Here is a 13,808-nt window from a genome sequence, read left to right on the forward strand (position 1 = left end):
TGAATCCTAAGAATAGATCTATGTCCTTTAAGTTACTGGGTTTTTAAGCACAGAGTTGCTGAGTGTCTGTGTGGTCTGTACTGATGCCCCCTGTGTTAGCGTCTGTGTGGGCTGTAGATGTACTTGTGTCATCCTTAGCATTGGTAATTTGTGTCATCCCTTTTTAATCTGTCAGTCTGGTTAGAAGTTTATCAATTTTATTGATTTTTTTCATAGAAACAGCTTGTAGTTTCATTGATTTTTCTTAATTGTTTTCAGTTTCATTGATTTTTCAATCATATTTATTGTTTTCTTTCCTTTGTTAAGTTTTCCCAGACAGCCTTTTGTTGTTGGTTTTTGTTTGTTTGTTTTGTTTAGAGACAGGCTCTTGCTATGAAGCCCTGGCTAACCTGGAACTCAGTATGCAGCCCAGGCTGCCTCTAGCTCCCAAGTGTTGGAACTACAGGCTTGAGCCACCATTCTCAGCTCTCCTAGGGACCTCAAAAAATATTTATCACAGCAGACATATTGCCGCTGCTTTCATTTTACAGATAAGGAAGTTACAATTCAGAAAGAATTACCCAGTACCATAAAATAAGTAGCAAAGCCAGGACTCAAACTCAGGGCTTTCTTCAGTGAGAGCTGTTCTCAGGTCTCTTTGCCCCTCAGCTACCCAGCCCCATGACCAGCAGCCTCTTCTACATCAGATGCCTCTCCACACACCACCAAGGTTAGCTTCTCGGCTTTTCTTCCCCAAACACTCAGCATTTCCCACCTTCCATCACACAGGACCCTCAACCCACCCATCCACCGCCCAGTCCAACTTGTGACCTCTTGACCATAAACTGCAGTGGGCTGCCTTGTTCAGGCAAAACACATTTGGGAACCCATGGCACTAACCTTGGACTTGGCTGAACTACAGGTGGTGGAATCTGCTGGCAAAAGAAAGAAAACTGAAGTTAGATCAGGAAAGATCAAAGGTTCAAAGATGAAGGCGTTTGTTCTCCCCAGGCCCTAGGAGGGCCGCTGGCTCAGCTGGCATTTTCTATGGGTTGCCCCATCAGAAGGTGTTGTTAGCCACCACTTCTTTTAGAGGCAGGAAATGACATCAGGCTGTGGGCCACTGAGTCTTCACTTGCCCAGGGTTAAGGACAAAGGGGGCTTTTCTCTGAGCCTGGCTCCTCCTCTCCCCTCTCCCTCCTGCCCCCTATGACTCTGAAACACTGAAGAGAAAATGCCAGTATTGGATGCAGTCCACAGAAACCACAATGGGGCGACACAGCACATCACAGTTACTCTGAAGAAATGGAGACCACACAGTGCAGAAAGGTGTGCACCCCACTCCCACCCCATAAGGAAAAGGCCACACTAAGTGATCAAGTAACAAAGCAGAGATGAGGTGGGTGAGACACAGGGGTACAGTGGGCTGGTGACAGAGCCGACATCAAGCTGCCCTTAAGGGGCAAGGCCCCCTTTAAATCCAGTCAAAACCATCACACCCAAGGGACTAGAGTGCCATTCCTTAATACCTCCAGAATGGAGAAGGAACCGGATAACAGGACCTGGCAGTGCCCTCTCCAAGGCTGGAGAGGGAGCAGGTTGGTTCAAATCTGGGATGTTGAGCTGGTGCAGTTAATCCACACTCTCTGGCAGGCAGGTTAGAGGCCCTCCCCAGCCCCCTCCCCCTGCAGATGGTGAGCAGAGCAAGAATGGCTGACCACACTGGACACACATGGGACAGGCGGCAGCAGGTGATTAGAAGAGACAGGGGGCTCCTCTCTGCTACCCCACCCCCAGCCTACATCTCAGAACTAAGGATGCTGTGGGGCCCTTTCTCTGGGACAATAACTGGACATGCCAGCAGGCAGTGTGGCCAGCATGTGAGATGAGCTAGTGCCTGAGGCCAAGAAGAAAGGGTCCACCCTTTGGCCTCTGAGCACAGAAGCCATCTTCCTTTGGAATAGGACCTCCAGGATGAGTGTCCAGGGCCTGAACTAAGGCAGAGGCTATCATTTGAAAATGGCTTCTGGGGTGTTATCAGTATAACTGGTCCCTGCAGAGGCGGAGTCCACACTCAGGTTCCCTCATCTTGGTCACCCTGAAGTGCTTCCATGCACGGGGGAGGACAGGGAGCTCGGGGCCATCTGTTGGCAGGGCAGGGGGTCTGACTTCCTCTAAGAGGAGGCAGGGTGGGGCCAAGGGTCAGCTGTGGACCAGCACTGCCAACTGCTATGTCAGGCTGGGGCTCCTCACTGCTGGGGGACGTGTCTACCACTCATGCCTGCCCAGGCTTCTTATAATCACCCGCTACTGTTAGTGACCGAGGCCGCGACACCGCACTATACCCTTTAAATCTCCAACAGGTCCGCTGGAGGAGGAGGGCAGGAGAAGCAGAGGGAAGGGAGGACGGAGGAGGTGGGAGGAGATTGAGGGGAAAAGAGGAAGGAGGGACAGGGTACAAGGAGAGAAGGAAGAGAAATTAAAAAGAGGAATGTGCCCAGAAGTACACCACCAACTGTGAAGATCGAGGCTCAGGAGAGAGACCAGTGAAGAAGGCCAAACACACAGCTCTGCCCAGCCCTGGGGAAGCTGAGCAAACAGCTGGATTTTCCCAGAGAGGGAGAAAGCCCTCTATGGCCCATCTTTGGGTGCTGCCAGGCCAGGGCCTTGCAGGAAGGGGGCAGGGAAGCTAACTTCTGGCCAGGCATCTGGGACCCTCAAGAGAGGCAGAACCCACCCCCCTTTTCCTTACCACACAGGTCCCTTTACTCACCTGAGCCTGGGTCACTGGGGGGCACTGTCCTGCCAATGTTGGGCAGGAGGTACTCAATGTTGGGCACCGACCGTGGCTCTTTGTCATCAACAGGGGTCTGCAACCAGGAGGAGGAGTCAGGCAGCAGCCTCCAGATCCTCCGCCCTCAGGAGTCTCAGGAAGTGAGGGTTCATGTCTCCTCTATGAGTGGGGCTGCCTCAGTGGGAATGGCCTGAGACTCGGTCTGAGAGACTGCCCACAGCACCGTGTTCTGTCGCCCCACGGGGACAGAACCCCAAAGGCTCCCTTAGCTGAGAACAAGGGCTGAACTATTCTACATGCTAAATCCTGGGTTTTCTCCGAGTTTGATCAGTATCGCCCCCATCAGATTGTTGCTTCTGAAGGGAAGGGCTGTATCTCCTCCATCAGACTATAGGTGCCTTGGGCCAAGAATCATCCCTTGCTTAAAGATTTTTAAAAAGATATTATTTTTACATTAACTTTTTATATGTCTGGGTAGTTTGACCACATGTATATGTGTGCATCAGATACCCCATCATTGGGATACAAATGCCATGAGCTGCCTATGGGTCCTGGGACTCAAACCTAGGTCCTCTGGAAGAGCAGCAAGTACTCTTAACCAACAAGTCATCTCTCCAGCCTCAGCATTCAATATAGGTAATTATCTGTCGGCCTGTGCTTTTGTGCATTTGAATGCAGAGCCCAGAGAGGCCAGAAGGGGCGGGGCATCGGAAGTGCTGAAGGTGGTTATGAGATCTGAACATGGGTGCTAGGAACCACTTTCAGGTTCTCTGCAGGAACAGTAGTTGTTCTTAACCCCTAAGCCACCTCTCCTCCACACCACCCATTTGAATCTTGCTGCATGCCCTCCCCCAGGACAAGGGTCATCTCAGACCAGACCCTGCCCACCCACTCTTCACTTACTCTCTCTCCTTTGTCCTCGTCATCACTGAAGAACCAGTCAGACTGCAGAGGGGACAAAAGACGTGGTGAAATTAGCATGGGGAGAGCAGAGGGAAGATTAGACTTAACCTTCAGGCCAAAGGACCCACAGTCCCAAAGGTGACTCCGCCTTCGAAGAAGTCCTCACAGAGGAGGCTCAGGCGGCTCCACCAGCTATGAGAAACCCTTACAGGGAGACAAAGTGGGACCACATGTGGGAAGGATCCGATCAGTGCTGGGGAGAGCCCATCACAATCAGGGGACTGGTCCTGAGTGCCTCACGACGGTGCACGCCTCACAGCCAGACAGAAAGCCTGGTCGGCAGCGCCCTCTAGTGGACGCTGGATGCACTGATCGTGTTGGGGAGCCAGCTCACAGCTGAAGCTGAGGGTGCAGGGCCTCGTCTCCCATCATCCCTGGCTTCACATTGACACCTGGGGTGTCACATTCTATCCAGTGAAAGAAAATACCTGGAAACAAATGTTAGCTTCCCTCAAAGTCAAACAGGCAAGACCTTTTTTATAAATGCCAACCACACTTGACACAGTGGCTCATGCCTGCAGGGAGCCTGGGGCTAGAGAATTTGAGTTTAAGGGTAGCCCAGGCTATGCTGTGAATTCCAGTCCAGCCTGGGCTACAGAATATCCTATCAATTAGAACAAGTTAAAATACAACGTGAACCCCCAGCCTCTGGAAGCTAGAGGTTTGTACTGCTCACAAATAACTGAGCAACATGAAATCAAAGTAACATTTTCTTTTTTTTTTTTTTTCTCTTTTGGTTTTTTTCGAGACAGGGTTTCTCTGTGTAGCCCTGGCTGTCCTGGAACTCACTCTGTAGACCAGGCTGGCCTCGAACTCAGAAATCCACCTGCCTCTGCCTCCCAAGTGCTGGGATTAAAGGCGTGCGCCACCACCACCCAACCAAAGTAACGTTTTCTATCTGTGCTACATTAAAACCAGAACATTTATATCCTGCTAAACTCTCATTTAAATTTAAGGATAAACCCAGGCATACTGCTGCATACCTACAATCCATATCCCAGCACTAGAGAGGCAGAAGTAGGAGGCATGGCACAAGTTTGAGACCAGCCTAGTCAGGCCAACTAGGTCTGCATGACACCTTGTCTCAAAAAAGGTAAAATAATTTGTAATATATATGCTGTCATTTTTCTTTCTTTCTTTCTTTCTTTCTTTCTTTCTTTCTTTTTTTTTTTGAGACAAGGCATCCTGTAGCCTAGACTAGACTCGAACTCCTGGTCTTCTTGCTTCCAGCTCCCAAGTGTTGGGGTTATAGGTGTGAACCAGCACATCTGGTTCTAAGATATCTTAAAAATATTGGAAGGACACCTGACAGCTGGGGAAATGACTCTGTGAAGTGTCTGGGCACCTGTGTGAAGAGGCAGGCACAGCATGGTGACAGGCACAGCATGGTGACAGGCACAGCATGGTGACACAGCCTTAACTCTGGCACCGGAGAGCAGAGGCAGGTGATCCGAGGGCTTCCTGAGCAGCAGTCTAGCTGACTCAGAGCTCAGGGTTCACTGAGAGACCTTGCTAACAATGATGTGGAGAGTGACAGATGCTGGATGTCTGTCAACCTCTGGTCTCCAGATGTGCACACACAGACTTGCAGGAGACTAAAAAATACTGTAACTGACTGAACAGATAAAAATTAAGCAGGCGCTAGAGAGATGGCTCAGAGGTTGAGAGCACTGGAGGCTCTTCCAGAAGACCCAGGTTTGATTCCTGGAATCTGCATGGCAGCTCACCATCAGCTGTAATTCTGGTTCCAGAGAACCTGGTGCCTTCTGGCCTCTGCAGGCACCACACACACATGGTCAACAGACACTCATGCATAAACAAATAAAAATACTAACATATATTTATGCAAAAATGTTGAGTCTTTTAGCAACTCATTAGACAAATCTGAACTAGTAAACATACCTGGGGCCTGGCCCTCAACCGTTAGAGAAGATGCATTCCTCTAGAACACGTGTGAACCATTCAAAAGCCCAGCCTACCCTGCGTCACCGCTGGCCTCCAATGGCTCCTCAGCGTCTACACTGTACAGTTTATGTCCTCTCCTCACAATGGAGTAAAATGAGAACTGGTGATAATTTTACAAGAGCTAACGCCGTTCCAGAGTTCACACATGGAGAAACATGTTGCTGTATGCAGCGCTACATCACGATAACCGCATTACATGTGAAAACCCGCAGAGAAACCCTAGCTGTCCATCCGTCAGTCTGAATGGCATTTAGACGACGTCATGTAAGAAACCGTCGATAAAGTGGAGAACAGGTTTCTCTCTATAGAAGATGTTAAGAGTAGGCAAAGACAGAGCAAAGAATAGAAAAACCCATTTGCAGAGACAGTTGATAAAACCTTCCCAGGTAAAATATACCAAGAACGCTGGCAACTGAAAACAGGAAAATAAACAAAAATGGGCCAAAGGCCTGAACATCACGAAAGAAACCACAGATGACAAATGAGCACGGGAGGGTTGGGGCTGCAGCTGGGCAGCAAAGCCCTTGCCTAGCACATGTGAGGCTGTAGGTTCTATTTCAAATAGGCCAGCGTGGGGATTGAATGAGGCCACTTGTGAGGACACCACAGGGACACACAAATGAAAACTACACAGTACCACCACACAGCCTGTAGGAGGAGGACGAAGGTATTAACCACACTGAACAATACCAATACTGACAAGAACTGAACAAGGCTGAGGGACGAGGAGGCAGAGGTAGGTGGATCCCGAGTCTCCCAGAGGCTGCAGAGTTTAAGGACAGACTGGGTTACACAAGGACACACTGCATGAAAGAAAAGAAAAGAAAGAAAAGAAGAGAAGAGAAAAGAAAGAAGAGAGAAAAGGAAAGGAAAGAAGAGAAAAGAGAATCCAAGCAGGAAGTTCAGCTTTTGTTCACTGCTGGGAAGAAATGGCATGGCACTCTGGATCACACCCATGATTGTTTACGAAGCGAACAACACTCTTTTCTTGTGACCTTGCAGTCCTGGTCATGGGTGCCAACCCAAGGGACCTAAAGCTTAAGTCCACACACAGATCTGCACACGGCTGTCTGTGAAGCAGTTTGATTTATAACAGCTAAGGCCTGAGGGCAACCAAGCTGTTGGCTGTGGCTCAGCCCTCAAGGGCATCAAAGGCCTGGTCCCCAGGTGGCACTGCCGGAAGGTACTTTAGGAGGTGGGGCTTGTGGGCATACCCCAGCCCAGAGGGGACAATGAAACCCAGCCTACCCTCCTCTTTGCTCCCTGGCTAATAAGGTGGGCAGTTTTACTCCTCCACGCCCCTGCTACAATCACAATGTGATACCAGAGGCCAAAAGCAACAGAGCCACTTACACATGAACAGAAACATCAGGACCCTGAGCCAAAATAAACTTCTCTCAACAAGAGAGAACTACCTCAAATACTTCACTAAATGACTGAGACCTGACATACAGCCCTTCAGTAGATGAATACATACGTAAACCATCATATATCCAGTGGGATATTATTCAGTATCAGAAGGAAACAGGTTATTAGCCAGGGATGGTGGTACATGCATGTAATCTCAGCACTTGGGAGACAGAGGCAGGAGGAGCTGTGCAAGTTCCCAGGCAAACCTGGTCTACACATCAAGATCTTGTTTCAAAAGCAGACATGCAGAACAACAACAATAACTATTTATTGGATTATGGAAAGACACAAGGTGGGGGCTGGAGAGATGGCTCATCAGGTAAAGGCACTGACTGCTCTTCCAGAGGTCCTGAGTTCAATTCCCAGCAACCACATGGTGGCTCACAACCATCTGTAATGGCATCTGATGCCCTCTTCTGGTGTGTCTGAAGACAGAGACAGTGTACTCACATACACAAACTAATTCTAAGGAATAAAGACACAAGGTGACTGACTCACACCTCTGGAATGACTGCTGTGTCATCTGCAGCCATATGCTTGACTCCAGCCACATGATCTTGTGGAAAAGGCAAACCCCAGTGTGACAGTGTGAAGGGGAACATGGAAGCAGAGTGTGCTGGACAGTCAGGGCTGTGGTGGTGATCTGTATGATACTACAGGGATGGACACACGTCTCCAGGCCCACAGAGCACACAGGAGTGGACTCTAATGTTAACCATGAATGCCAGTGGGTAGGATGAGCTGTCCGGTTCTTGCAAGTGCTGGGTGTAGGACCAGGGCTGTGAACTGAGCTAGAGACCACACTCTATGAGACTGTATGACCAGTTATCTGCCATGACAGAGGTTCCAGCTCTGGGATGTGTGGATAACCAAGAAGGGTCCAAGTGGAGAGCTCAGGGGTGTTTCTCTGTCTTCTGCTTAATTCTGCTATGAATCTAAAACTTCCTGAAAATGTTCAGGAAAAAAACAATGTACTTGCTAAGAGGTAAAATGAACTAAAGAAAGTTGTGGCCTTATATCCGATTGTCATGAAATAGTGATGACAGGACCAGATGAGCCGAGAACCCTACTTACACAGCCAAGGAGATAAACTGGGAATCCTGAAGATGCAAGAGGTGAGAAAAAAAAATCTCAAATGGACAAAAATACAGAGCAAAATAAAAAGACATTCAGTTTTTGTTGTGGTGGCGGCTAAGGCAGGGTCATTCAATATAACCCAGGCTGGCCTCAAAGCAACAGAAATCCTCCTACCTCAGCCTTTTGAGTGCAAGGATACAGGCATGATTTACCAAACTATACCAAACGATGTCTAAACCGATGCTTTGCAAAATGAGATAGAAAAATCTTTGACAAGTTTGATCAAGGCAAATGAAGACGGAGCTGGAGAGATGGCTCAGTGGTGACGAGCACTGGGTGCTCTTCCAGAGGTCCTGAGTTCAATTCCCAGCACCAGAATGGCAACTAACATTCACCTGTAACTCTAGTTCCTGGGGATCCAACACCCTCTGCAAACACATCGTGCATAGACACAATCCAGTTAGAACATACACATAAATACATAAAATTAAACAACAACAGCGAAAGATGACCAGCTGAGCTGTGCCGGGAATGGGATTCAGCTAGAGCTCTTGCTTAACATGGCATAGCCCTGGGTTTGATCTCCACAACAGCATGAACCAGGAGTCAAGAGGATCAGAAGTTCAAGGTCATTCTGAATTTGCTTAGCAAGTTGAAGCCCAATCTGCTAGCTGTAGAGGAAGCCTGAGAACAAAGAGCAATTCCAGTCAGTGAGGCCCAAGCGAGAGCCCCAAAAGGCAGCTGTAAGACAGAGAGCTGGATGTTAACAGTCTGTGGCCAGGCTGTGGTGGCACACACACCTTTGGTCCCAGCACTTAGGAGGTGGAGGCAGGAGGATCGTTGAGTTCGAGGCCAGCCTGGTCTACAGAGTGAGCTCCAGGATAGCCAGGGCTACACAGAGAAACCCTGTCTCGGAAAAAAACCCAACACTCTGAAAAGCAGAAGTGTGGTCTGCGGGAGGTTCAGCTTTGGCAAGAAGCACAGGACTCCACCCTCGGTGCCGGAAGCAGATGCCATCAGCTGAGACTAAGCTCGGAGTGCGATATCCCTGAGCCTAAATGCGTGGGTGGGTCAATCTCTGCTGCATTCACTGCTCAGAACCCGAAACTCTGAACTCTGAAACTCTGGGGTTTTCTCCACACCCACAGCTCCGCCTCCAGCAGGAAGAGTACCACTTACAAAGCCTTAGAAGTTTCCAGTCAGTCCTCCGCCTGCATAGATCTCTGTATCATGGTGACAGCTGGTACTTCCACACATCCTCGAGAACCCTACCCTAGGGGTTTCAGGGGGGCCTCAAGAGGGCTAGAAAAATCTGCCCACCCCACAGCAGCAGAGCTAAGTGCGGTTATAGAGGCTGCTGGCACACACAGAAAGAAGGGAGGCAGCTACAGTGAACCGGACACTTGGGTAAGCTGGTCCAACACTGCCATTGCGAGGGGGCAGCGAGCGGCGGCACCAGGCCTTCATTTCCGTTCATTACTGTGCACTCGTTGTTCTTTCTTCGTTTTTCCTTTCATGTTTTTAGTAGTGTTTGACTTTATTTTGTGTTTCGATGTTGTTGTTTTTTTGTTTTTGTTTTGTTTTAAGACAGGGTTTCTCTGTGTGGCCCTGGCGGTCCTGGGACTCGCTCTGTAGACCAGGCTGGCCTTGAATTCAGAAATCCACCTGCCTCTGCCTCCCAAGTGCTAGGATTAAGGGCGTATAACTCTCCACTCCCATGCATTTCAATTTTTTAAAGCTGTTTTTATTTTTAATTAGTCTTCTTATATGTACCTAATTTTTATTTTTAAAAGATTTATTTGCCAGACGGTGGTGGTACATGCCTTTAATCCCAGCACTTGGGAGGCAGAGGCAGGCAGATTTCTGAGTTCAAGGCCAGCATGGTCTACAGAGTGAGTTCCAGGACAGCCAGGACTACACAGAGAAACTCTGTCTCGAAAAACCAAAAAACCAAAAAACCAAAAAAAAAAAAAAAAAAAAAAAAAAAAAAAAAAAAAAAAAAGAGAGAGATGTATTTTTATTTTATTTGTATGGGTGTTTGCCTGCACATATGTATGTGCACCACGTGCATGCTACATTTATCTAAGTTTTTAAAACACTGTGTTTGGGCTGGTGAGATGGCTCAGTGGTTAAGAGCACTGACTGCTCTTCCAGAGGTCCTGAGTTCAATTCCCAGCAACCACGTGGTGGATCACAACCATCTGTAATGGGAGCTGATATCCTCTTCTGGTGTGTCTGAAGACAGCAACAGTGTACTCATATACATAAAAAATAAATAAATCTTCAAAAAAAAAAATAAAACACTGTGTTTCTGTGTGTGTGCGTGTGTACGTGTGTGTGTGTGTGTGTGTGTGTGTGTGTGTGTGTGTGTGTGTGTGTGTGTGTATAGGTCAGAGGATATTTTGTGAGAGTCAGTTCTCTCCTTCCAAAGGATGCCGGGGATTGAACTCGGGTCCTCAGGCGTGGGGCAGGCATTTTCTCCACTGAGCCAGTTCACTGGCCCTGAAATTGAACTTTCTCAAAATGGAGAAATCTTTTTTTCTTTTCTTTCACTTTTTCTAACCTTTTCTTTTCTGATGCATTTTTATCTATTCCATTTCTCTTTTCCTCTCATTTATTTAAGCTTGTTTATTCTCCGTTTCTCCTCTTCCCTGCCTCTTTTTTTATCTCTTACTATTTCGAGAGCTGCCTGGGAAAACTTTTAACTTCCCACCACCTTTTGCATGACTTTAATCTTTTTCCATTCCACGGTCATTAACAAACCGGAGTGGGTGTTGCTCAGTTGTAAGTGTTTCTGGGTAGGTGTCTCACTTGTTGCTTTTACAGTAGTTTTGTTTTCTCCTCTCTGAGTGGTGCTAGAGACGGAGCCCTCTAAGCGGATCTAATAATACAGCAAGCAGCATCCGAAGCACAGCACAGGAGGAGTCAGAGACGTGGAGAGGCTGCCAACAGGCCTTCTCCAAAATCAGAGATGCTTTACAAGGGATGGAGGGCCAGCTCAGTGGCTGAGGGCACTGGCTGCTCTTGCAAAGGACCTGGTTCAATTCCCAGCACTCACATGGCACACACGCCTGTAATTCTAGTTCCAGAAGATCCCAAACCCTCTGCAAATATGTGGTGTACACATACATACATGCAGGCAAAACATACACATTGTATATCTATCTATCTATCTATCTATCTATCTATCTATCTATCTATGATACTGTAATAGTAAAATCTCAGATGAAGATTTCAAAAGCTTACTAGTAAAAAGACTCAGTTATTGAAAAAGGACACAAACAGGCAGGTAAATTAAGTTAGGATCTGGGAGGAAAGGCAGCAAAGCAGAGGAAAAGGTCAGCAAAAAGACAGATGTGGGGAAAACACAGAAATGTTGGAAATGAAAAACTCAATAAATCCAATAAAAAAAAAAACAGCAGAAAGCACTGTGAATGGACTCAATGGAGCAGAGAAAAACACCAGGGGCTGGGGAGGGGGTGGGGCTGGCTAGTTCCATGCCAACAGACACAATCCAGAGGGACTTTCAGCTGAGAAATGTCTACATAAGACTGGCCTATGGGGAAGTCTGCTGGGCATTTTCTTGATTACTGAGTGATGTGGGAAGGCCCAGCCCACTGTGGGTGGCACTGCTCCTGGGCTGAAGGTCCTGGTTGTACAGGGAAGCAAACACGGGGAGCAAGCCAGTAAGCAGCACCCCTCCATGGCCTCTGCTTCAGCTCCAGACTCTGGGTTCTTGCCTTGACTTCTCTTGATCACCACTGTGGTGTAGAAATGTCAACAAAACAACCCCCACCCACAGCCCGCCTCAGAGAGGACAGGTGGCAAAATACAAGAGTGTAATAATACAGAAGAAAAGTAAGCGTGGCCAAAATGCCTGGGAACTCTGAGGCAGGATCAAGAGACCGCACCTGAGTATCACAGGATAGAAGGGGCCGAGATCAGAACTAAAGACATGCAGACTCCCTGACTAAGCAGAAAAATACCAAAGCTAGAACACAGGGACACCCAACGAGAGCCCCAAGTAAGCTCGAGGAACCTCGCCAAGACCGACTATAGGTGTAAAGATGAAAAGAAACACTATTATAAAGAAAGTGGACTCCGCCACAGAGGCAGACCCATCAGAAAAACACCAACTCTCTCAGCAGCTGGCCAGAGCCAGGCAAGCGTGGGGGCCTGCCTCTCCAGCCTGGGAGTAAATAACTGCTAACCAGGGCCCAGCAGAGCTATGGCTTGAAACTGACAGAAAACTAACAATATTTCAAGATGAACACAAACCACAGCAGCTCTTGACGCCAGCACCGCAGCGGAGGTAACAGGAGTAAGACTCAACCAGGAGAACACAAGACTACGTCTCGTGGGGAAGAGCTAGGCAGAGGTCCAGAACAATAAAAAGCCCTTGATGCTAACGGGAGAGAGGAAAGGACAAACCGTAATCCAAGCAACTAAATCACAGCAGTGAGTAAGTATCACTCAGTTATAACCTTGAATATAATAAAGAGACACATCTTCAGTAAAGGTTACCGCAGACAGAGTCAGAGCACAGGAGTCAGCCTGTCAAGCAAATAGAAGTGGGAAAACAAACTGGGGTAGCAATTCTAGTATGTAATCAGTAAACGTCAAAGCAAAATCAGAAGAAATAAAGATGTTCCACGTAGGGGCTGGAGAGATGGCTCAGTGGTTAAGAGCACTGACTGCTCTTCCAGAGGTCCTGAGTTCAATTCCCAGCAACCACATGGTGGCTCACAACCGTCTGTAATGGGTTCTGATGCCTTGTCCTGGTATGTCTGACAGATACAGTGTATTCATGTAAATAAAATAAATCTTAAAAAATAAACAAAGACGCTCCACATTGTTAAAGAAACAGGATGGCTCACTCACTCGCTCGCTCGCTCGCTCGCTCGGCAGAGTGCTTATCCAGCATGCAGCATTCATTATTCAGGATGAGGGAAAAAGTCAGTACCATTGGACTAGAAAAATTAATAATAAAAATCACGGAGCTGATCCCAAGCACCGCAGAAACCAGACATTTAGTACACATGTAAGTTCAATGTCATCCTGGCCACATAGCCACATCCTGGGCTACATTTTCAAGGGATTCAATCAACACCAGGAACAAAACTGCACAGATATGCATGCAAGCCCAACACACACACACACACACCTATGACACTACGAAAGCTAACTAATCAGCCGCCATGTGGCAGACACAGAATAGAATAAACGGGTTGTATGCGTTACAAGCTAGTCGGAGAACAAGCCCAAAAGCTTATGGTCTGTACATAAATAAGCCTCTGAGTAATTTTTCAGGAACTGGGGGAAGGTGGAAAAGCCCGAGGTTACAGATGGTCCCAGATGAGCCCTGTCTAAGAATGATGTGACGTGTGTGTGTGTGTGTGTGTGTGTGTGTGTGTGTGTGTGTGTACCTCTGCTTCCACATCTACAAAAGCTATACTGACCAGGAGCACGCTAAACACAGGAGACGGGCCCAGCACAGCAGGACTTACACGCCCTGCATAGTGCATCCAAAATAAAAATGAACACACCGGGGCTGGAGACATAGCTTGGTGTTAAAAGCACTTGCTGCTCTCCAGAAGACTTGGCTCTGTCTCCCAGCACC

The 13,808-nt window shown here is 47.9% G+C and overlaps 1 protein-coding gene across 7 annotated transcripts in view; it reads right to left on the bottom strand.

The window, feature by feature from the left end:
* Nucleotides 1-13,808, bottom strand: part of Arhgap23 (Rho GTPase activating protein 23) — a 99,510-nt gene that overhangs the window by 9,377 nt on the left and 76,325 nt on the right. For 6 of the 7 annotated variants that reach the window (XM_076935878.1, XM_076935879.1, XM_076935876.1 and 3 more), the window contains 3 exons: nucleotides 3,677-3,718; nucleotides 2,753-2,849; nucleotides 880-914 (listed from right to left, as the gene is read on the bottom strand). In XM_076935878.1, the coding sequence (XP_076791993.1) occupies nucleotides 880-914; nucleotides 2,753-2,849; nucleotides 3,677-3,718 (174 nt within the window). The remainder of the gene's footprint in view (nucleotides 1-879; nucleotides 915-2,752; nucleotides 2,850-3,676; nucleotides 3,719-13,808) is intronic. The other variant, XM_034504980.2, reaches the window with a different exon arrangement.

Source organism: Arvicanthis niloticus, chromosome 6, assembly GCF_011762505.2.
Source record: "Arvicanthis niloticus isolate mArvNil1 chromosome 6, mArvNil1.pat.X, whole genome shotgun sequence".
In the NCBI taxonomy this organism is placed as follows: domain Eukaryota; kingdom Metazoa; phylum Chordata; class Mammalia; order Rodentia; family Muridae; genus Arvicanthis; species Arvicanthis niloticus.